Source organism: Macrotis lagotis, chromosome 6 (assembly GCF_037893015.1).
Source record: "Macrotis lagotis isolate mMagLag1 chromosome 6, bilby.v1.9.chrom.fasta, whole genome shotgun sequence".
In the NCBI taxonomy this organism is placed as follows: domain Eukaryota; kingdom Metazoa; phylum Chordata; class Mammalia; order Peramelemorphia; family Peramelidae; genus Macrotis; species Macrotis lagotis.
This window is the reverse complement of record NC_133663.1, coordinates 94,579,689-94,604,741: the sequence shown is the minus strand read 5'-3', so window position 1 is coordinate 94,604,741 and position 25,053 is coordinate 94,579,689. Positions and strand designations below refer to the sequence as shown.

Below are 25,053 nucleotides of genomic sequence, written 5' to 3'. Positions count from 1 at the left end.
CAGTTAAATATGGACTCTTGTTGCCATTTTCTGTAGCCCATAGAGTTGGATGGGTATTGGAGCTGTCCAAAATTGCTGCTCTGTTTCTTCTCCCTGAATGTGAATGAGCCTCACTTGACTACTCCCTGTCTTTGGGAGACCCCTGGTCTCTTCTTTCTAGTTGTTGCCTTTCTAGATTTAATTAATATGATTATGGAAATGTAGACAGCTTGTAGGCAAAGAAATAGAAATATGGGTCAATAACAGATTTTTTTTCCTCTTATCTAGTTCCACCTGTTTTTTGATTTGTCACCCTAATAATTAATGTACAACAACATATGAAACATAGTACAATATTAATTCCAATAGACTGTATTTGCAAAAATTTAGTCCAAAAGCACAAATATAGTACAATATTATAAAAATGTGAGAATTTTGTTAAAGGAATCTCAAAAAAAATTGAAAAAAATTACTGTTGCCATCCATTAAAGTGAGTGGGAGAGATTACCAAACTCATAAAGAAAGGCTCCAAGGGCAGATATTGGCAATATTTCTATATAGTCTCAGGTCATAGACACATGGATACCTATACTTTTAATAAAACTTCTCTTTAGAATTCTTGAAAGAACAGAGATTTTTTTAATATTCCTTGATAATATAATTCCAATTTTGCTTTATAATTCCTTAATTGAAACTCTTAATTAAGCTAGAATCATATATGCAATAAAACTTTAAATTTGTAAAAAAAAATAAGGAGAATATTTGGCAGAAGTTTTGTGGAATTGCCAAATATAGTATCCAATATAGCCTAAGCATTAGGAAACATGCATGTAATATAAGAGAGTAACAATCTGAAAATAAACAAAACTGAATTCTAAAAATTCACATTACGCTACAATGGATGTTGCCTTTGGTTTTTCTTTTTTCAGTTAACAGACATTCATTTTCTCTCATCCCCCTGCCCCCCATCCTGCTACTAGGAAAAAGAAAAACCAAATTCTTGTAACAAATATGCATAGTCAAAAAAAAAAAGTGACCAAATTCTCACATTGTCTATATCCATGTATATTTAACACTTTTTTTAAGGTTTTTTTCAAGGCAAATGGGGGTTAAGTGGCTTGCCCAAGGCCACACATCGAGGTAATTATTAAGTGTCTGAGACTGGATTTGAACCCAGGTACTCCTGACTCCAGGGCCAGTGCTTTATTCACTGAGCCACCTAGCTTCCCCTATTTGGCACTTTCTTAACCCTGGATCTATTCCCTCTGTCAGATGATTGTAGCACTCTTCATATCATATATAGTCAGGTGTCAATGACCATCCTTTGACTGAATGTTGCATTATTGGACTTCTTTTGTTATTGTTGTTTTACTTGATATTTTATTTTTTCCAAATTCATGTTAAGAAAGCTTTTCAACATTCATCTGTATGCATATGTATATTTTTAAGTTCTAAGATTTCCTTCTACCGTCCCTTCCACCCTCCTCCCCTCAGCAGTGAATAGTCAGCTTAATATTGCACATACACATTTGTGTTAAACATGTTTACAGATTAATCATTTTCATTATGAGGAATTAGGAATAAGGGAAAGAAATACATAAGAGATATTTTTAAAAAAGTGAATGTAGTGGTCATCAGATTCTGAAGGATTTTGTTTTGTTTTATTTTTTCCCCTTTTGGATGGGGATAGCATTGTCTAGTCTAATATTGTTGTCCTAGCTCTCTGAACTGCTGAGAAGAGCTATATTCATCAGGGTTGAGCATCTCACAATGTTGTTGTTAAAGTGTACATTGTTCTCTTGGTTCTGCTTCCTTTGCTTGGCATCAAATCCTGTAATTCATTCCATGCTTTTCTAGAGTCCCACCATTTATGGTTTCTTATGGAACAATAGTATTCCATAATATTCATATACCATTACTTGTTTAACCATTCCCCAATTGATGGGTATCCCTTCAATTTCCAATTCTACTTGCCATTCTTAAGTCTCTTAAAATTGTACAGTGTTGGTGTAGTGTAAATAATTCTTCAAGTACAGCTCTATTTAAATTCATCCAAGTTTTCCCAGGTTTCTCTGAAATCATCCATTTCATAATTTCTTGTATCACAATAGTATTCTATTGTATTCATATGGCATACTCTCTTCAGCCTCATAGTTTCTAGTTCTTCCTCACCACAAAAAGAGGCTACAATGCCTATTTCTTTACAAATGTCTCTTTTATTTATCTTTTTTTTTTTTAGTTTTTTTTTGCTAGGCAGTGGGGTTAAGTGGCTTGCCCAAGGCCACACAGTTAGGTAATTATTAAGTGTCTGACTCTGAATTTGAACTCAGGTACTCCTGATTCCAGGGCCAGTGCTCTATCCACTGTACCACCTAGCCACCCCACGTAAAAAAAATTTTAAAAAGATTTTGTGTTCCACATTTTTTCTCCTCTTCCTTGACAGTGAGTAGTCTGCTAATGGATTATACCTGTACAACTAGGTTAAACATATTTCCATATTAGTCATATGAAAGAAGAACCAAAACAAAAGGGAAAAAAATCATGAAAAGAAAAAAAAACCCAAATTGAATTTTTAAAAGTGAAAATAGTATTCTTTGGTAGGGCATTCAAACTCATTGTTTCTTTGGATGTGGATAGTATTTTATATCATAAGTCTTTTAGAATTGTCTTTGATCATGGTACTTCTGAGAAGAGTGAATCATTACATGATGTTGCTGTTAATGTACTCTTGATTCTGCTCCCTTTACTTATCATCAAATCACACACATATTTCCAGGTTGTTCTAAAATCCATCTGCTCACGATTTCTTGCAGAACAGTAGTATTCCATCATATTCATATACCTATAACACAATTTGTTCAGTCATTCCCTAATTGGTGGTGACCCCTCAATTTACAGTTCTTTGCCACTACAAAAAGAACTACTATAAGTATTTTTGTACACATGGGTCTTTTCCCATGTTTTATGATTTCTTTGGGATACAAACCTAGTAATTATATTACTGGGATCAAAGGGCATGCACAATTTTATAGCCCTTTGGGCATAGTTCCAAATTACTCTCCAGAATACCTGAATTAGTTCATGACTCCACCGAAAGTGCATTAGCATTTCTGTTTCTTTCCTTGAGAATTACCTGTTCATTTGCTATCAATTGGTGAGTAGCTTTTATTCTTACACAATTGAATCAGTTCTTTATATATTTTGGAAATGAGACTTTCATCATAAAATTTTAATTCAAAGCTTTTATTCTCCTCTACTTGCCTATTTCTCTTTTAATTTTATACTATTTCATTGAACAAAACTATTAAATTCTGCATAATAAAAATTGTACATTTTACCTTCTGTGATCCTCTGTATCCCTTATTTAATCTTGAACTCTTCCCTTAGGCATAAGTAATTTATCCCTTGCTCCTATAATTTATGATATGACCTTGAAATTTATATTGTTTATGGTATGAGATGTTGGTCTATACTTAATTTCTACAAAATTGCTTTTGTTTTCATGGTAGATTTTGTCAAAAAAATGGAGTCTTTGGGTTTATTGAGCCCTAGTCTCCTATTTCTGTTTGCATCTTTATGTTGTATACTCCATCAACTTAATGGCTTAAACTCTCTAGCATTTAACAAGTACCAAAAAGTTTTGATGATTACTGCTTTTTAGTATAATTTGACATCTGGTATTTATGGGTCCATTTTGTTTCTATTCTCATCATTTCCCTTGAAACCCTTGATCTTTTGTTCCCAGATAAATTTTATTACTTTTCTAGTTCTGTAAAGTAACTCTTTTATAATTTGAGAAAAAAATTGAAGAGTATTGTCATTTTAATTTTATTAGTTCAGCCTTCCCATGAGCAATTGATATTTCTCCAATTATTTATGTCTACCTTTATTTCCACAAAGAGTTCCACAAACTGTTGTAGCATTCATATATTTGTATACAACTATATATAACTATTCACATGAAGCAGTTAGATGGTATAGTTGACAGAATACCCAGTCTAAAATCAATGAAGCTTGAGTTCAAATCTAGCCTCAGAGGAATAAATTTCTTCTTTCTGATACCTTTGTAGTCATTACTGAAGTTTAGTAACCAAATTATATTAGGAAATTATTTCTTAGAGCATTGCAAAACATTTAACTTGATGGTATACATTCCATCCTTTGATGGAATGTTCAGTGTGAATTTAGAGGTGGTCATGATATGAAAGACTATAATATAGACAACCTCGCTAGCCTTCTGAATCTGCCCAGTATGGAATGTTCCACTGAACTTTTAAAGAACTTCCTAAACTTCTGAACCCAAAAGATTTCTGGAAAATGAAATATCTAAAGACATACATTAAATATGGAATGATTTTATTTTTAATGGACTCCTAAGTGCAGTGGTCTCCCAAGGGTTATCTGAATTGAAATATATCTATAAATTATGCCTAATTTCTAATGCTGCAACTATACATGCAAGAGACATCATCTGTTAAAGAAAGGGATGTAAAACCAATCCTGGTAGAATTTCAGCAAGGATAAAAATGAGGGAATTGTAGAATTCAATGCCCAGTGGGGACTGAGGGAAGAAGCTTAGGGATTATAGTGCACCAGTAAAGCTTGTTAAAGAGCTGGAGAAAGACTTAGATCTCAGATAGAGCCGGACAAACCAGTGGTTCAGAATGAGTCTCTCAACCTTAAGGTTTCTAAAGTAAAATGTGATTGTCATTCATTTAAACCACTATCCTAGCTTACTTAGGAAGACAGTGTGAGTTCTCAAGAGTGAACTAAAAATAGAATAGATTCTCATCTCTTTGAGATGACATGGTTTATACTTTCCCAAGGTCAAGGGAATGGAATAAATTTCTTTTTTCTGATACCTTTGTAGTCATTGCTGAAGCTTAGTAATCAAATTATATTAGGAAATTCTTTCTTAGAGCATTGCAAAACATTTGACTTGATGGTATACATCCCATCCTTTGAATGAATATCCTTGCAAATGATTGGCATGAGTTAACCATGCTGATTGAATAGGTAGTTGAACTAAGTGACAAAGTGATTGTACTCTTTCAAATTAATATAAAGTCAGTGATCATTGAGAAGGTATGGATTCAAATGGGGAATAAATCTCCAGCTGCTTCCTAAAGAATTAAAGACTACTACATTCAATGCACAAATTCAGTATCTAATGACTTGACTAACAGGGCATCTAGTAGACTGATTTTGATGAAGTAGCAGCTTTGATGCAAATACCTGTTCTTTTTGTGGATACCAGAATGCTTCCTTTCTATGGTCTGCATTTTTAAACTTTTATTTGCTGCAATATTTTAAGTTAATTATAGGCAATCTAAAAGCTCCCACACTTCTGTGTAGTACTTTTTAATGCACTGTGATTAAAAAAAAATTAAACACTGGTTGTTGACCATTATTCTCTTCTCTGTGGGCTATGCAAAACTGGTGTACCCGCCATGTGCTCTAATGAAATGGATATAAAAAGTATTTCCCCAAAGATTTAAGAGAACTACATATTCTTTGTAATTGTTATTTTCCTGGTTAATTTCCTCTCTCTTCATTTGTGTACCTGCTGACTGTTTTTAATTATGCTTCAATTACTCCATATTTTATAAATAAGAGACTTTTTAAAATTCTTTTATTAGCTTAGATAGTTTTCAATACCCTATGTTGGTATGCATTCTTCATATGATTTTCTCAGAATAGCCAGGTAGTTTTCTGGGGTGAATTTATTGGGTCAGTAATACAACTAGTCATGAAAGTACAAGAACTATATGCACCCAATATAGTATGATGAGAAAGAAACATTTTATCATTATACCCTTGTATTCTTAAATCTTCTCCACTTTATGTACAAGATGATCATGATCATGTTCTGCCAAATGAGTAGCCACTGGTGTCCAAGATTGTGGTGAGGACCTAATGAGACAATGGACTTATGTACAGATACTTCAAAGAACTGTAAAATATTGAACCAAAATAAAGTGTTGCTATTGCATTAAAACTTTGTGGGATTTTCCCTTTTCCTTTTAGGAACTAAAGCTTATGACTAGGACAGAGGATGCAAGAGCAGAAAAAGGTGAGCATTGATCAATATAAATATTTGATTTCCTGATGGATTGAAATTCTTGGATCTAATGTGACTTCTTTCATCTCTAGCTATGATGGACTATCCTTTGTTGGATTTCTCCAGGAAAACACAGCCATTTGCTCATCTCACTATTAATGGCACCAATATTCCCTCAGGTAAGTTTAGGCATTCAGCCAAAAAAAGCATTTGAAAGACTTCTACTAACCATGAGAATATGAAAAGCTACCAAATGGTCATTAGACCACTGCAAACTCTATGTCCTTCCAAAGAAAAGATCATTTGTTCTTAAGATCATGACAAACATTGAAACTTTCTAGAAACTGATTCTCAGCTTTGCCAGAATATACTTTATTCAAGTTTGAATTTTCAGCTAGTAGTCAGACATATTGCCAATGGGTATTTATTGATACCATCAATGTCCATGAGCCTTCTGGATTCACTCAAACTAAAATTCAGGTATTCCCATTGGTGAAGAAGGTAATAGTTATCTTCAGGGGGTTATTTATTATCCTATTGAGTGATTAGATTGTTGTTGACTTAGTTGCCTCTTACAGTAGTCTAGGTGGTAGCATGAGAAGCAAGCTTCTAGCTAGTGAAAAAACTCTGCTTTTTGAAGAGTGAACCTGCTACCTTGTCAGGAGGATCATCACTTTACATTGATATTTATGTGAAAAAGGTGGTATTTTTACATGATTTCCATAAGGAAGATATAGTTTTAAAATCTATGGATTAAAAAAAAAACTATGGTTTTTACCAATCAGTTTTCTGGGAGATGGGAGGGTCAGGCTTGAGACATCAGCACAGGATACTTCTAGTTGGAATCTCCTTTCTGTGGTACAAATATTCAGTTAATTATATATTCTAGAGTTGCCTTGGGGCCCTAATAGATTAAAGGAGTTGCACATAGACATATAGCTAGAAAATGTTACAGCCAGGACTTGAACCAACCAGGATATTATATTGATAGTAAAAATCTAGATTTTTTCCAAGATGAGTATATAATATCTAATAAAAAAAAAAAGAGTGAGCCTTGGCTAGATTGGATGTTGAAGAAAGAATTGTTCTGCATGGCTTCAATTTCCAGGTAAATGAGAATTTAATGCTTTAGTAACCAAAACTTCAAAAAAATCAATTTTGCACTAAAATCTTTATAGAGTATATATTTTTCTCCTATAACACCCAAAGTATACTGAATGTCATTTGAACGTTTTTTGGTGACAGCATCATAATGATCAATGTTATCTCTATTGCACTAATTCTCACTGTTGTCATCAGTTTTATTGTTGGGCATACTAAATGGTTTAATGTTTCTATGCTTTTAGTACTTGTGTCTGTTTTTCTATCATGGCTTCAGCTTTCACCTCTTTCTATATCAGAAATAACCTTCTTCCTACTTTAATTTTGTTGGGTCTTCACTTCAAATGTATTTAGAAATCAAAAACCAGACTCATTAGAATCACACCCAAAATAAACAGGTGCCAAATAATCTCTGAATGAAGATTTGAGATGTTCTCCTATCAGTAAAGTACATGAGGTTTATTTAGCATGCACAGATCTTGTGTTTAGGATTGAGTTGAACCCTATTTTCCTGGAGCTCTTGGATGTTTCCAGATAAATGAGGTTTCTAGGAGCTGTTATAATTAAGTAAGGTATTTGCTTAACACTAAATATCTGGCTACTTTCGAGCCTAATCTCAGGCTCAATTTTTGAGATCATAGTGGTATAATTGATGCAGGAAAAGTTTTCTGTGAATTACTCTGGTTTAGCATAATTTGATAGCTTTCAATGGCATATTTTCTTTCAGGGTAATCTTGTGCCATTTGGGGTAGAATATGGAAATAGAGTTCTTTAGGTTTCCATATGATCTCCTTACTAATGAAATGGGTCCTAAATATGTTTCATCAGCATATTTTAATCTTTAGTTTCTCTGCATCTCCAAAAAGAACTATACTAATTTGCTCTGAAAGACTACTTTGCATATTAGCACATTTTAAATGCAATCAAATTAATAATGAAGCATCACTGGGCACAATATGGAAATACTATTCTACATTTATCTTTTCAGCTTGTTTTAAATTACCCCTGATAAATCTTACATTAGACGATATACTGAAGTCTAATTTGGCAATAGCAACCATACTTTTAGGTATAAAAAATCTCTCTATATATAAAATGAATGTTAAAAAAAACAGAGCAGGACTTGAATATTTGTGAGGTTTATTGAATTTGTGCCTGAATGAAATGAGTTAGTGCACTTTACTGCTTAAGAAAATAGGATTTCTTTTCTGACATAGAGCATTTTCCCAAGCCCACTTATTTTTAAGTTTTGATAGTGGTCAATGATCACCACTTCAGAGGAAGATTGCTATAAGCTTTTATTTTTATTAAATTTAGGGGCAATGAGAGGTAGCCTGGGATAATAGATAGTGTTGGACTTAGAATCAGGAGCACTGCTAAATGTTCAAATCCTGTCACTGATTCTTACTAACTTTTCAATTATAGACAAATCAGCCAACTTCTCTGAATCCTTGGTAACTAGCTCTCCAATACTCTTAGTATTAGATGTACTATCTCTATCTGAGGCATCTCTATAGCTCCTAGACCAGTAACATCATAGGTCTTTGATGATCTTATGGGGATATATATATATTGTGTTGAAATGAGAAAAGAGAAATGAGAACCCAGTTCACTGATCATTAATAGCAATATAGAAGTCTCAGACTTCAGGAGCCAAAAACATCACTTTGCCATATGATATTATTGCTTCATTTGTGCTACTTAGACTGTTGATTTCCACTGACATCACCTCATCTTGCTTTCAAATTTGCTACAGTTATGACAGTGGCAGTTGAGGTAAAGGATCTGTCAAGCCCCATTTGTACAAGGTTTCTTAGTCAAGCAATACAAGTTCACTCTAGCCTGGACTCAGTTTATATCTTCACTATCCTCCCTGAACATATTTCTTCAGTCAGACTGTTCCACTTTATATCCCTCTAGCTTACCATACATTCTTGCAAATTGACCATTGTTCTTTCCCTTGGCCAAGCCAAGAAGGCTCTCCCTCCCAACCCTCTTTGCCTCCCCAAATTTCATACCTTCTTCCCAATGAATCCTTTCCTGATATTTTTATCCCATGGTGATCTTTCCTGCCTCTGAATTCCTTTTCATTTACCCAGCATTTAATATCAATGATATTTTGTTGCCTTTTATTACAATAAGGCATAATAGAAGGATCATTGGATTCAAATTCACAAGTGGATTGTGCTATCATTGTGACCTTTGGTAATTTTTTAGCCTCATTTAGTCCTTAGATTCTATATCTTTAAAATGGGGACAATGTGATCTGCCCTGTCTACTGTATAGGGTTGTTATGAGGGTCAAAGGAAAGTGCCTTAAAAAGCTATAAAGTCAATGTGAGAAAAAAATCAGTTAATTTTTCTTATTTAATTGTCTCAATAGTCCAGTTAAGATCATTGAGATTTAGATGCCTATTTTATCCTACAGTACACGAATAATATGTTCTTGTTGCTTTTTAGTCATATCTTACTCTTGTGAACCCATTTGGGGTTTTCCTGTCAAAGATGCTAGAGTGGTTTGCCATTTCCTTTTCCAACTCATTTTACAGATGAGGAAACTGAAGCAAACAGGGTTAAGTGACTTGTCCAAGGTCACACAGCTAGTATGTATTTGAGATTGAATTTGAACTCAGATGAGTTTTACTGACTATAGACTTAGTGCTCTCCCCACTGTGCCACCTAGTGTAGTAACTATGGATTATGTATATAAATATATATATATATATATATATATATACATATATATATATATATATTGCATAAACATAGAGTCTTCTTTAGTCTTTGGTAGAAAGACTTTCAATGGACTAAATGTTCATTGAAGGGATATTAAGATTCAATCATCACCTTTTGATTTCCCTGCTTAACTACCTTTTCTAAAACAGTATAACTTATATCTTCAAGACTATCTATTCCTTTAATGTTCCTAAGACTGACCTGATGAAGCATCACAAGGAAGGGGATATGGTGTTCACTGTATTATTCATATAAATAGTCAAACTGTAGTCATATTTAATCTTTCAGACATGACAAAGAAAGGACCCTGATTCTTGAAAGCTATATCACCAAAATACAAGCCTCAGGGCAAATTTTATCAAGCCAGAAAGACCTATGATGAACCATATCTATTACTCAAATGCCAAACTAGTTAAATTCCCAGGGGCTTATCACCAGAAGGGTAACTGTCCCTTGATTGTGTTGTTTTCTTTTCAATGAGGACTAAGCAGACTATTTCTTAATATGGACAATGGGAGGAGCAGGACACATCCTGCTTTTGTCAAAGAACTACCCAGTTTTGAAGTAATAAACAATGGCAGGTTTGATCCTAAGGGATGGGTTGGGCAGATGTGATGAAAGAAAAACTTAAGAGGAGTCAAATGTCTTGAATTTCTTTAAGCTTCTTCAGGGTACTTCTGAGGAGATAAATATTCAGGAAGATGTGATAACTAGAGAAATTTTCATCCCAATGTAGTTTGTCCATCTTAGTACCATGATCTTAAATAATAATTTTATCTCCAGAACTGAAAGAGTTCCTAATTAGGAAATACTAATCCAACACCTCAATGTGAATCAGTCCCTTTAATGTCTTCCCCCCTTTCTCTTCCCCTCACTTTCCCCACTATCCCCACTATAAATTCTTCTGATTCTATAGCTAGCATTTACATAGAGTTTTAGAATACAAATGTAAAATGTATTATATCTATAGGGGCTTCCCAAAAGTTTCATTTTAAGTTTCACTAAAACTTTTGGAGCATTTTGAATTATCTCATTTGAACTTCAAAACCAACCAGTGGTGTAGATTCTAAAGACAATATTATTACTATTTTATTATAGTTGAGGAAATGAAGACTCAGAAGGATTAAGTGATTTATGCCTTGGTCATATAGTAAATATCAAATGTAGAATTTGAATTAGATGTTCCTGGCTATAAACCCAACACTCTATTCCCAATCTGATTTTTTGGTACCTTGCTCTTTAGAATCATTGGGCAACAGGACCACCAATTCATACCTTAAATTTAAAGGTGACTCCCTCCAGAGTCTTCCAATCTGAAGGACTTTTTTGGAGGAATATTGGTCTTACAGATTCCTGAGTGGTTCTGTATCAATCTGGAGAGTCACTGAGGGTATGGAAACATCAGGAAGTTATTGGGTTTAACTGAAATTGGTTTTAGACTCTGTGGACATTTAAAACTATTTCAGATCCAACCTGAAATGACCTGAGAGTTGTGAGCCAACTCAAAATAATGGTGAACCATAATAGAGGCCTGGGAATTATACTCTAAGGCTAATTAAAATCTTAGGGATGCGGTAGATGAGTGGGTAACAGGACTAAGATGGTGGAGTACAGGCAGTAATCCAGTTGAATTCGTATTTCATTTCTCTTCAAACAACTTTAATTACTCTAATCAAATTTTGGATTGGAAGAGTCAATAAAATATCAGGCATTTTTTTCAGTCAAAGACAATTTAGAAGGTCAGTGTCACATCTGGTGACACTAGGGTGGGGGCCAGTCCAGAGTGACATAGCGGAAGGCAATGATAGCAACAGTTGTGGGTTTCAGAAGCAACTATGACTATGGAACTACTAGTGTTGGGATATCTCAGCCCATGGATGTTGGTAAGAGGGTTATACAGTTGATCAGAAAGAGATTACATGGGACATTTATCTGGAACTGGGTACATTTGGCATTGATTGGAAACAATTGCCCATATACTATTATAGGACATAGTCCCAGGGTGGAATGGAATACTTGGAGGGAGCAGGGACCCTTGCAAAAGAGTACTTGTAGTTGCAGGGAGGAAAGAAGTCCTGATCACAGTTCCAGGACCAAGAGGAAGACTAGCATTTGTGGCTGCAGAATAGTAGGGCTTACCTGCTCAGACCAGGAGAGCAGTGACCACACCTCTATCCTGTTCATGCCACTTTGGATGCACCAAAAACTTGTAAATTCTATCACTAGATCTGAAAACAGCAGCACAAAAAAAGTCTGAAACTTGAGGGAGTGCCTGCCTATCCCTAAGTGAGCAGAGAGTTCAACCTTAAAATAAAGTTTCATATAAATATAAATTCATATATATACTACAACCAAAACCTCAAAGATTTCAAAGATACTAAAGCCAACAATTCCTGGCAGAGTTAAAGAAAGAAATTGGGGGTGGGGCAGCGCCAAGATGGCACCTGAAGCTAGCATGCTTCCGGAGCTTTTCCCTACCAAAGATAAATTAAACCTCTGCACTGACATTCCAGCTACAGATCCCACCAAGGAAAGAAAGGAGATTGAAAGAAGTTTTCAGTGGTAGACATCATAGAGAATCTTCATTGAAGGTCTGTTTCTTTTGGGGGGAAAGGGGAAGTAAAGACCAGGATGTGGGGAGAGCAGAAAAGCCAATGGCCACAATGCAGTCCAAGTCCCGACAACAGCAGAGGTCCCAGCAGCTAGATAGCAAGCCAACAGGGAGGGTCCCAACCCCAAACAAAGTTTGAACCCTGGCAACACCAGAGCAAAATATAGGACTGGGTGAGGAACAAACCACTACTAAGTCAAAACCTGGACATAAAGGAGGAAAAAATCCTCTGCAGAGGCAAGGACTGGACTGCATAGGCAACATCTTGGCCAGTGAGAAGCTAGAGATCAAACCCCAGCTTAGAAAGATTGGATCTATACTCCCTATACCCCAGGAGCAGAGTTAAAACAACAAAGATGAGCAAAAAAAACTAAGAGTGCTCACTGTAGAAAACTACTTTACAAAGATGATAACAATGCCATGTTGGAAGAAGAAATAAGTGATAAATAAGTCTCCAGCAAGTTTTGAAAGGGTCTATACACTGGACTCAAATCCTAAAGCTCATGTAAGAACATAAAAAAGAATTTAAAAACCAAAGAAGAGAAGAAGAAAAATGGAAAAAAAGAAATGAGAATCATGCAGGAAAATTATGAAAAATTTACCAGAGAATTCAACACCTTTAAAAAGGCAACACAAAAGTTAATTAAAGAAAATAAAACCCTAAAAATGAAATTTGAATGAATAGAAATCAATGACTCTACAAAACCATAAGATTCCATCAAACAAAATAAAAAGGCTCAAAAAGTTGAAGAAAATATTAAGTACCTTTTAGGAAAAAAAAAATGACCTGAAAAATAGACCCAGAAAAGATAATCTACAAATCATCAGACAACTAGCAAAAAGAAAACAATTTAAATACAAAGGAAACACAATCAGACACATACAGCATCTATCAGCCTCAACACTGAAGGACCAGAAGATCTGTAATACCATATTTTGGTATTCCAATACCTATATCAGAGAGCAAAGGACCACCCAGAATTTACTACCCTGCAAAATTCAGCATATACTGTCAGGAGAAAAAATGGATATTCAATGAAATAGAGGACTTCCAGAATTTTCTGATACAAAGACCACAACAGAAAAGAGAATTCAATCACCAAATACATGACTCAAGAGTTGTATAAAAATGTAAATGTAAAGGAGAAGGAAAAACAAAACAAAACAAATGTTGGTCAAGACCATCAAATTGTGTACAATCCTAAAAGGGAAGATATGATTCCTCTAATTCTTTACAATTTTACTTTTCTTAGGATAATTAAAGGGTTGATTATAGTTGAAGAATTTAGACTTAAAGTATATCAGTGTAATTGGGTCTCATCTCTCCATTGAAGAGGTCCAAGATGACATCACTATGTTTGAGACAAAAAGCCCTCATGAAAGCAGGGATGTTAACTCTAAACTTAAGTGTATTATTGACCTTTGACCTACTTTACTTCTACTTTGCTGACAAAGCTTAACATTTTCTCTGATGAGGGCATCCTAAGCTGGTGTTCCTGAGCCAGTGTCTCACATAACTTACAATCATTTGTAAAGTTCTCAAGTGAGATCTTCAGGGCCTCCAAGTACTTAGAGTCCTTAAGATTCTTGTAGTTAATTAAATCAGGATTTGATTTACTCCTTCCTTCATTTAACAAGGGATTAAGTACACTGCATGGGGGGGGGGGTAAAGTGTGAGGGAAAATAGACCTGAGGGAGGGATACTAATAGTTCAAGAAATGATTTGGTTTTGGATGATAACGTTGGCTCATGAGGATGATTGTGGAGGGTACTTGAAAAGGGGGTAAGGTAAAAATGATTATATGTTTTGTTGTAAGTTGAGACAATGCTGCTTATCAAGCAATCAAGCAATCAGTCTGTGATGATACTTTGATAACAATTTGAGCATATTAAATAATCAAACTATGATTGATGATACCTGATTAAATGAGTGATAAATAACACCAGGTGAAGAGGCACAGAGATTTATAATTTTAGAGGGAAAGAAGGGAAAGTGTGAACAATGAGTAAATTATATTCAATTTGGCCTGGAGAGAGAGCATAAGATACATTCCCATTTGGATTTAAAAATCTATCTAATCTATGGGGGGGGGGGGGTGAAGGGAAAGATAAGGGAAGGCAAAAATATAAGTGAAAATAAACTGAAAATTAAATTTTAAAAGAAAAGTTAAAGAGGGAAAGGGAGTAAAATTTTGGTGAGAAGGAATAAGAAGAAAAGAGAAAAATATAAATGGAGAAATTGCATAGAGGGAAATACAGAACTCGGAATCTTAACTGTCAATGTGAATGAGATGAACTGTTCCATAAAATAGAAGTGGTGAGCAGAATGGATTAAAAACCAGAATCCTACAATATGTAGTATACAAGAAACATATTTGAAGCAGAGAGATACACACAGGGTAAAGGTAAAAGAATGGAGCAAAATATATTATGCCTCAACTGAAATTAAAAAAAAAAACAGGGTTAGTAATTCTGATCTCAGAGAAAGTAAAAGCAAAAATTGATCTCATTAAAGGGATAAGGAAGGAAACGACATCTTTTTAAAAAGGCACTTTTGTTAATGAAGCTATATAATTACTAAACATGTATGCACCTAGTGGTATAGCATCCAAATTTCTAGAGGAAAATCTGAGTGAATTTCAAGGATACATAAATAGTAAAATTTTAATAATGAGGGATGAGAACCTCCCTCTCTCAAAACTAGATAAATCTAACCACAAAATAAACAAAGGGGAAGTTAAGAAGGTGAATGAAATCTTAGTAAATTTAGATATAATAGACCCCTGGAGAAAACTTAATGGGATCAAAAAGAATACACCTTTTTCTTGTCAGTACATGGCACCTATACCAAAACTGACCATGTACTAGAGCACAAAAACCTTATATTCAAATGTAGAAAGGCAGAAATAATAAATACACACTTCTCAGACCATGATGTAATAAAAGTTACAAGTAATAAAGGGTTATGGAAAGATAAACCAAAAACTAATTGAAAACTAAATAGTTAAATCTTAAATAATGGGTAGATCAAACAGCAAATAATAGAAATAATCAATAACTATATCCAGGAAAATGATACTAATGAGACATCATACCAAAATTTATGGGATGCAGCCAAAACTGTTCTGAGAGGGAATTTTGTATCTTTAAATGTGTAAATGAATAAAATAGAGAAACAGGAAATCAATGAATTGGGTATGTAACTAGAAAAAAAATAAATTAAAGATGCTCAATTAAATATCAAATTAGAAATTCTGAAAAACGTGGGAGAGATTAGTAAAATTGAAAGCAAGAAAACCATTGATCTCATAAATAAAACTATGATTTGGTTTTATGAAAAAGTCAGTAAAATAGACAAACCTTTGGTTAATCTGATTTTTAAAAAGAAAGAAAGAAGATAACCAAATAACTAGTATCAAAAAGATTTCTCTTTTTTGAACTAACCACCAATGAGGAGGAAATTAAAGAGATAATTCACAGCTGCTTTGACAACTTTATGACAATAAATTGGATAGCCAGATTAACAGAAGAGGAAATAAAATGCTTAAATAACACTAGTTCAGAAAAAAAAGAAATTGAAGAAACCATCCATAAACTCCCTAAAAAAAGTCTCCACATTCAGATGGATTTATAAGTGAATTCTACCAAACATTTACAGAGCAATTAATTCCTATTCTACATAAACTATTTAAAAAATAGGAGCATTTCTACCAAATTCCTTTTATGATACCAACATGGTGCTGATACCTAAAACAGGAAGAACCAAAATAGACAAAGAAAATTGTAGACCAATCTCCCTAATGAATATTGATGCAAAAATCTTAAATACAATTTTAGCAATGAGACTACAAGTTATTACTAGGATAATATACCATGATCAGGTAGATTTATACCAGGTAGGCAGGGATGGTTCAATATTATAAAAATGCTCAACATAATTAAGCATATTAATAGCAAAACCAGCAGAAATCATATCAATATCTCAATAGATGCAGAAAAAGTCTTTGTTAAAATGAATCATACATTCCTATTTTAAACATTAGAAAGTTTAGAAATAAATGGAGTTTTCCTTAACATAATAAATAGTATCTATCTAAAAACAGCAACAAATATTATATGTAATGGGAATAAACTCTGAGCATTTCCAATAAAATCAGGGGTGAAACAAGTGTGCCCACTATCACTATTTCTATTCACTATAGTATTAGAAATGCTACTTTGAGCAATAAGAAAAGAAAAAGAAAGTGAAGGAATCAGAATTGGTAATGATGAAGCAAAGCTTTCACTCTTTGCAGATGATATGATGGTATACTTAGAGAACCCAAGAAAATCATTTTAAAAATTTCTTGAAACAACAAATTCAGCATAGTAGCAGGATATAAAATGTACCCACTTAAATCATCAATGTTTCTATATATGAACAACAAAGCCCATGAGCAATGGACAAAAAGAGAAACTGAATTTAAAATAACTATAGATAACATTGAATACTTGGGAATCTACCTCCCAAGACAAACCCAGAAACTGTATGAACACAAATATAAAACACTTCTCACCCAAATAAAGTCAGATCTAAATAATTGGAAAAATGTCAATTGCTCATGATTAGGTTGAGCTAATATAATAAAAATGACAATTCTACCCAAATTAAATTACTTATTCAATGCTATACCAATCAAACTACCAAATAGATATTTTACTGAGCTAGGAAAAATATTAACAAAATTCATCTGGAGCAACAAGGGGGCAAGAATAGCAAGGGAAGTGATGGGAAAAAAAATGTAAAGGAAGGTGGCCTACTTCTATCAGATCTAAAACTATACTATAAAGCGGCAGTCATCAAAATTGCCTGGTACTGATTAAGAAATTGAGTAATGGATCAGTGGATTAGGATAGGTTCAAATGAAATAGCAGGAAATGACTACTGCAAACTACTTTTTGACAGACCCAAAGACATCAACTTCTGGGATAAACTCACTATTTAGCAAAAATTGTTGGGAGAACTGGAAAATAGTATGGCAAAAAACTAGGCATAGACTCATATCTCCCACCCTATACCAAAATAAGGTCAAAATGGGTACAGGATTTAGATATAAAGGATGACACTAGAGATAAATTAATAGACCAAGAAATGCTCTATCAGATCTATGGAAAGGGGGCAAATTTATGATCAAGTGAGAAATAGAGTACATTATAAACTGCAAAATGAATGATTTTGACTATTTTAAATTAAAAATAATGCTAATAAAACTAATGCTTTCAAAATTAGAAGGAAAGCAGAAATCTGGGAAATAATCTCCACAACTAGGAGTTCAAATAAAGATCTCGTTTCTTAATTATATAGAGAATTGCATCAAATTTATAAGGCTACAAGTCATTCCCTAATTGATAAATGAACAAAGGATATAAATAGACAGTTTTCAAATGAAGAAATTAAAGCTATATATAATCATATGAAAAAACCTGCTACAAATCATTATTGATTAGAGAAATGCAAATTAAAATACCTATGAGGAAGCTATGTGGCACAGTGAATAAAGCACCTACCCTGGAGTCAGAAGAACCTGCGCTCAATTTCGGTATCACCTCACACCTATCAGATTGACTAAGAAGAAAAAAAAGAGAAAATGATCAGTGTTGGAAAGGTTGTGGGAGAATTGGGACATTGATGCATTGCTGATGGGGTCGTGAATAGATCCAACCATTCTGGAGAGCAATATGGAACTATATATCCAAAGAGCAATAAAGATGTTCATTCTCTTTGACCAAACAATCCCAATTCTAGGTCTATAATCTAGAAGAAAGCATAAAAAATGGGAAAAGTCCCACATTTTCCCAAATAGTTATAGTAGCTCTTTGTATAGTGGCAGAGAATTGGAAATTGAGGGAATGCCCATCATTTGGGGAATGGCTAAACAAGTTATGGTACATGAATACTATGGAATATTATTGTTCTATAAGAAACCATAATGGATGGACTCTAGAGAAACATGGAATGACTTACAGCATCTGATGCTGAGTGAAAGGAGTAGAGCCAAGAGCATGTACACATTAACAACAACATTGTGAGATGATCAGTCTTGATGGAAGCAGCGCCTCTCAGCAGTTCAGAGAGCTAGGACAATGGTATTACACCAATTATCCCCATCCAGAGGAAAAAAACAAAACAAAACAAAAATAAAAAGCAACCCTTCAGAATCTGAACACTTTCTAAAAATTATCTCTTATTTATCTCTTTCCCTTAATCCTAATTCCTCACACCAAAAATGACTAATCCATAAACATGTTTATTAAAAATGTGTAAGTACAATGTTAATCTGACTGCTGCTGAGGGGTGGGCAGGGTGGGAAGATGGGGGGAAGGAAATTTTGTAACAAAAATATACATGTATTTGGAAAACTAAAATAGTAATTAAAAAAGAAAGGGATGAAAACTTGGGGAAAAATCAGAATGATACAAGAAAATCATGAATAGAGAACAGTTGGGTAAAAGAAAAAGTGCTGAAAAAAATTATATGTTAAAAAAAACTGAATTGGTAAAACAGTAAAAAAGGTACAAAAAGTTCACTGAAGAAAAGAATTCATTAATGAAGTAGAATATGTCTAATGGGAAAATTCACTTTAAAAAATTCCTTAAAAAACAGAAGTGACCAAAATTTTAAAAAGTACAGAAATTGACTGAAGAAAATAATTCCTTAAAAATTCTAATTGGGTGAATAGAAATGGTTCCATGAGACATCAAGGAATAATCAAAGTCAAAGGAATGAAAAATAGAAGAAAATGTGAAATATCTCATCATCGAGTGAAGAGAGATAATTTAAGAATTACTGGACTAACTGAAAGCAATGGTGAATGAAAGAGCTGAAACATCATACTTCAAGAAATTAAAGGGGTGGCTAGGTGACACAGTGGATAGAGCACCAGTCCTGGAGTCAGGAGTACCTGAGTCCAAATCCAGCCTCAGACACTTAATAATTGCCTAGCTATGTGACCTTGGGCAAGTCACTTAACCCCATTGCCTTGCAAAAGCCAAAAAAAAAAAATTAAAAACCCAAACTGTCCCAAATCTTAGATCCAGAGAATAAAATAAGAATTGAAAGAACCCACTAATCAACTCCTTTAGTAATCCCAGTTCAAAAACTTCCAGGAATATTAGAGTCAAATTCTAAAGCTCCCATGTCCAGGAGAAAATATTGTAAGAAATCAGAAAGAAATGGTTAAATTATCATGGACCCACAGTCAGGATCACCAAGTTTTAGCAGCTTTCACATTAAAGAATCAGAAGGTTTGGAATGTGATATTCTGAAAGGACAAAGGAGCTGGGATTATAAGTAAGAATAATGTACTCAGAAATACTAAGTATTTCTAAGTATTATCCTTTAGGGAAAATTCATATATATATATATATATATATATATATTTGTATATATATATATATACATATATATATTTAATGAAATAGAAGACTTCTAGGAATTCATTATGAAAAAAACAGAATTGAATAGAAAATTTGACATTCAAACATAAGATTCAAGAGTTGCATAAAAAAAGTAAACATGAAAGAGTAATCATAAGGGACTCAATAAAATTAAACTATTTCTATTTGGGAGGATGATATATGTAACTCCTAAGAACTTTATGATTATATTAGGATGGCCTCTAAAAAAAAGTAAAAATGAAGGGAAGAAAAAGAGGAATACACTGGAAGAAGGAGAAGGGAGATATAGAATGGGGAAATCTCTTTAAAAAAGGTGTGCAAAGCAGAGTTTTAATTGTGGAGGAGAAAATGGAGGGGTAGAAAGCAATATTTGAACCTCACTTTCATCAGAAAGAGGGAAGACTATATGAACACACTCAACTGGTATAGAAATCTTTTTTTTTTTCAAAAGAGAAATAGGAGAGGAAAGAGATAAGAGATATGAACTGGGGATGATAATAAAAGGGAGGGCAAGTTGAAGGAATCAGTGGTCAGAAGCAAAACAGATTTTTGAGGAGAAACAGAATAAAAAGAGAGAGGATAGAATAAATGGAAAAAAATTGGATGGAGGGAAATACATAGTTAGGAATCATAACATTAGAAACTAGAATTCAGCAATGTTGTTTAAAAGGGGACACACCTGAAACAGAAAAATATACACAGTTGAAATGACAGTCTTGAGCAGAATTCATTCTGCTTCAGGAGAAGTATAAAAGGTAGAAATGGCAATCATGATCTCAGATCAGCAAAAAAGCAAAATAGAGCTAATTTTAAAAGATAATCAGGGAAACTACATTTTGCTTAAAAAAAAAAAAGGAAATACCAGAGACAATGAAGTGACATCAAAAAAATTTGCAGCAAGTTTTTCTGATATCTCATTTCTCAAATATATTGGGAACTGAGTCAAATTCATAAAAAATAAGAGCCATTCACCAATTGGTAAATGGTGAAAGGATCTGAAAAGACTTTTCAGAGAAAGAAATCAAAGCTATCAGTCATATGAAAAAAATGCTCTCAATCACTATTGCTTGGAGAAATGCAAATTAAAACAAATCTGAGATACCACCTCACATTTATCAGAAATGACAATTACCAGAAGGGATCAGGGAAAATAGGTACACTAATAAAATGGGGTTCTGAATTGGATCCATCCACTCTGACAAATAATTTGGAACTATGACTGAAGGATTATACAACTCTGCATATCTTTTGACCCAGCAATTAGTACTGTAGGTCTGTATCCAAAAGAGGTCAAAGAAAATGGAAAAGGCCCTCTATGTACAAAAATATTTATAGCAGCCCTTTCTGTGATAGCATAGAATTGAAAACTGCGGGAATGCTCATCAGCATATATAGTTGTGATAAGTACTATTGTGCTATAAGAAATGATGAAGGAGGTGGTTCAGAAAAAAATTTGCAAGACCTATATGAACAGATTCAAAATGAAGTAAGAAATGGGAAATGAACGTGCATAGTAATTGTAGTATTTCAATGATAATTAACTATGAAATACTTTGCTATTCTGATCAATAATCCAAGATAAGGCTTCATGATGGAAAAATGCTCTTCATATCCAGAGAGAGCTGATTAAGTCTGAGTGCAAATTAAGTATAATTTTCTCTCTTTTTTAAATTTTTTGCTTTTTTGGTGGTATGTCTAATATGGAAATATTTTGCATGATTTCACATGTATAATTAATTGTTATCATTTTGCTTGCCTTCTCAGAAAAAGGGAAAGGAGTGGAAGGGAGGGAGAGAATTTGTAACTCAAAATTTAAAACAAAAAGAATGTAAAATAAATAATAAATTCAAAAAATAAATTTAAGTCTTCAGGTCTGTTCTTTGTCTCCTGCTTCTCTACTCAAATGATCTCAAGGTATTGGGTTGACTGGCAGGGAGTAAAGAGATTTCAGTGGTCACAGAAATGGGGTTTTCTGGCATTAAATCTAAAGGACAGATACTGATCTTCTATTGACCATCTTGGTGATGTAAGTGTCTATCTTAGTTGGATTGTGAGAGAAATTGTTTCTACAGATTTCCTATGGGATAGAATAAGAATTTATTTAGACTGTACTGTGAACTAAAGGGATATCTGTTCTCTGTAGTTGAGTAGCATTTCATATTCAATAAAATCTTTCTTAGTTGGCATAGTTGGGACTTGGTTGTTTTGCTTAATTAAATGTTCTGGCTAATATATGACTTTAGGGGGCTGTGTGATTGTAGATTGATGATGTTATTGGAATAAGCAACTCCCAGAAAGGAAATTTCCTCTTCTAATCCAAATTAACAACTTATACAAGTTATACTGTTAGAGATTTGCTTGGGGACACTCAGAGTTAGTGACTTGTCCAGGAAGACATAGTATGTGTAAGAGGTCAAACCTGAACCCTGGACTTCTTAGCTCAGTTCAATTCTCCCTCTACTATGTCTTGAGTTACTAAATCTGTTTATTATTCATGAGTATCAACTTTCAATGAATTTGAATATAATGAAATAATCTGAACATAATTTTGTCCTTGATTTAAGGAGCATTTCAGTCATTGTATGAATAGCAGTTATTATTATAATAGTAAATAGACATGTGGAATTATTGGTTAGTACAGATTTTGATCAATACTGTATACTGGATCATAATGACTTTACCATTTTTCCATGGAGTTATAAATGAATAATAATATGTTCTGAATAGAAAGTAAATTAGTTTAAAGAGTTTGTGGAACATTTGACAGATTTATAGAAATTAATGATAGAAAGAAACCTTAGATAGCTAATCTTTTCCTTTTGCACATGAGAAATCAGAGATCTGAAGGGTTAATAGTTTGTCCAATTTCATATAGCAAATGAATGAAATTATCCAATTTTATGTAGCAAAACAGCCTTTCCTGTTTTCCAGTCAAGTACTGCTTCCAATACACCCCATTGCCTCTTTGTTGGGGGCCAATCAAATTTTCACCTGGGTTGAACTGTAGGTGTCAGTTATGACTACAAGTTACAATTGAAAAAGAAAAAAGAGAGGAAAGAGGAAAAGAGATTGCAGGCAGCAATATGCTCCCTACTCTAACTCCTTTTCTTAGGGTCATTGGAATCCAGTTTCTCATTTCCCTTTTGTGCACCTCAAATATCTCTTCATGAATTGAAAGGAAAGGGTGAGACAATTGAGATGTACAAGTAAATGAAACTGTCAATTCTGGTGCAAGTTTTGAGGTTCAATTACTTTATACTTTGGAATACTCATTGGCTACTTGCTTCCAAACTCAAAATCCTGTTGAATATCATATTTACGAAAGGAACTAAATTTTACTTGTTTTTCTCTCTCTTCTGCTCAGGCTCCAAAAAAGTGACTATTTCTTCCTGGTACCATGACAGAGGTTGGGCAAATATTTCAAATATGACTTTCAGCAATGGAAAACTAAAGGTCAACCAAGATGGCTTCTATTACCTCTACGCCAACATTTGCTTCAGACATCATGAAACTTCTGGTGGTTTGACCAAAGAACCTATTCAGCTGATGGTGTATGTCACAAAAACCAATATGAAAATCCAAAATTCGGATACTTTGATGAAAGGAGGAAGCACTAAGTACTGGTCAAAAAAATCACAGTTCAATTTTTACTCCATAAATGTAGGAGGATTTTTTAAACTGAGGTCTGGTGAAGAAATAAGTATCCAGGTATCCAACCCATCATTACTGGATCCTGCTCAAGATGCAACTTACTTTGGGGCTTTTAAAGTTCGAGATATCGATTGAGCCTTGAGTTTTAGAGGTAGTAATTAGACATTTCCTAGGGTGTATGGTTATTTTAAAAAATATGTCAGAAAGATGTTTCATAGCTGTGTCAGACTACTAGGAGACATGACTTAGAGCCTTCTGAGCAGAATTTTACCCTCAGATGTGTGCATTTGACTCTGTATGTGCACGTACAAAAGGAGTATCTGGACTCAAGATATATTCCTCGTACAGGCTTTATTACACAATGGTTTATATATTTTGTAATAAATTCCTAGAATTAAACTGGAGTGTGGCATTTATGGTTACCTTCATGAAACGCTGCATTTGAGCTATTAAAAGGGGCTACACTTGGTCTTGCTACAATTTCATGCTGCTAGACCAAACCTGATAGGATTTTATCCTAATTGCAAGAGGGGGATCATCTGAAGAGTTGCGTTCTTTTGAATTGTTACATCATGCTAGAACCTGCAAATAATTTTTTTTCTAAAGAGGAAAGAAAAATATGTATTTTTATATAATACCTAAAATTATATTTCAGATGTAATGTTTTGTGCAAAATATGTAAATTATATTTGTGCTATGGTATTTGATTCAAAATATTTAAAATGTCTTGCTGTTGGCATATTTAATGTTTTAAATGTACAGACATATTTAACTGGTGCACTTTGTTAATCCCCTGGGGAAAACTTGCAGCTAAAGGAAAGAAAGATTGTTTGCTAATAGCAAATGTAATATATTTCTTTGTTCTTTTTAACTTAATAGATTTTTCAGACTTGTCAAGTCTATGCAAAAATTAAATGAATTCCATGAATAACGAGTAGAATGTTGGTCACCAGGTGCCTTTCAAATCTGGAAGCTAATTGACTTTAGGAAGCTGACATTGCCAAAAAGAATACATAATGGGACATTGAAATCTGTCAAGAGTATTTATGTAATTATTGAACAGGTGTTTTTATCTACAAGTGCTGCAGATTGTGGATTTTGGATATTTTTTAAAGTGAAAAGTTATCAGAGGCATATTGACCAAAGAAATCATCTTCATTTTAGTAGGAATAATTTTATACTATACAGTAAAACTATTTCATTTTTTTTTCTTTTGGTGTAAAAATAAATTTATATGAAAAGATACTTTGAATGCTGTGGTTTCCTATAATACTTGTTTTTCTCTATTATCCTTTCCTCTTCATTATACTGTTATGTAGTTTATAGCTCTTCCCAAATTTTATTGGGATAAATGGGATTCAACCAAAAGGAAGGAATATGGTCCATTAAATTAATGAACCTTTGAACTCTAATAAAATCAGTGATGAGAGATTCACTTGTGTGTTGATAATCACAAGTCAGAGGCTTTGTAAGTTAAA

General features: G+C 33.6%; 1 protein-coding gene across 1 annotated transcript in view; it reads left to right on the top strand.

Moving 5' to 3' along the window:
* Positions 1 to 24,737, top strand: part of TNFSF11 (TNF superfamily member 11) — a 69,734-nt gene extending 44,997 nt beyond the window's left edge. Inside the window, exons 3-5 of the mRNA XM_074192597.1 lie at positions 6,007 to 6,052; positions 6,133 to 6,219; positions 23,289 to 24,737. Coding sequence (XP_074048698.1) covers positions 6,007 to 6,052; positions 6,133 to 6,219; positions 23,289 to 23,710 — 555 coding nt within the window. The 3' untranslated portion in view covers positions 23,711 to 24,737. The remainder of the gene's footprint in view (positions 1 to 6,006; positions 6,053 to 6,132; positions 6,220 to 23,288) is intronic.
* The last annotated feature ends 316 nt before the right edge of the window (positions 24,738 to 25,053 follow it).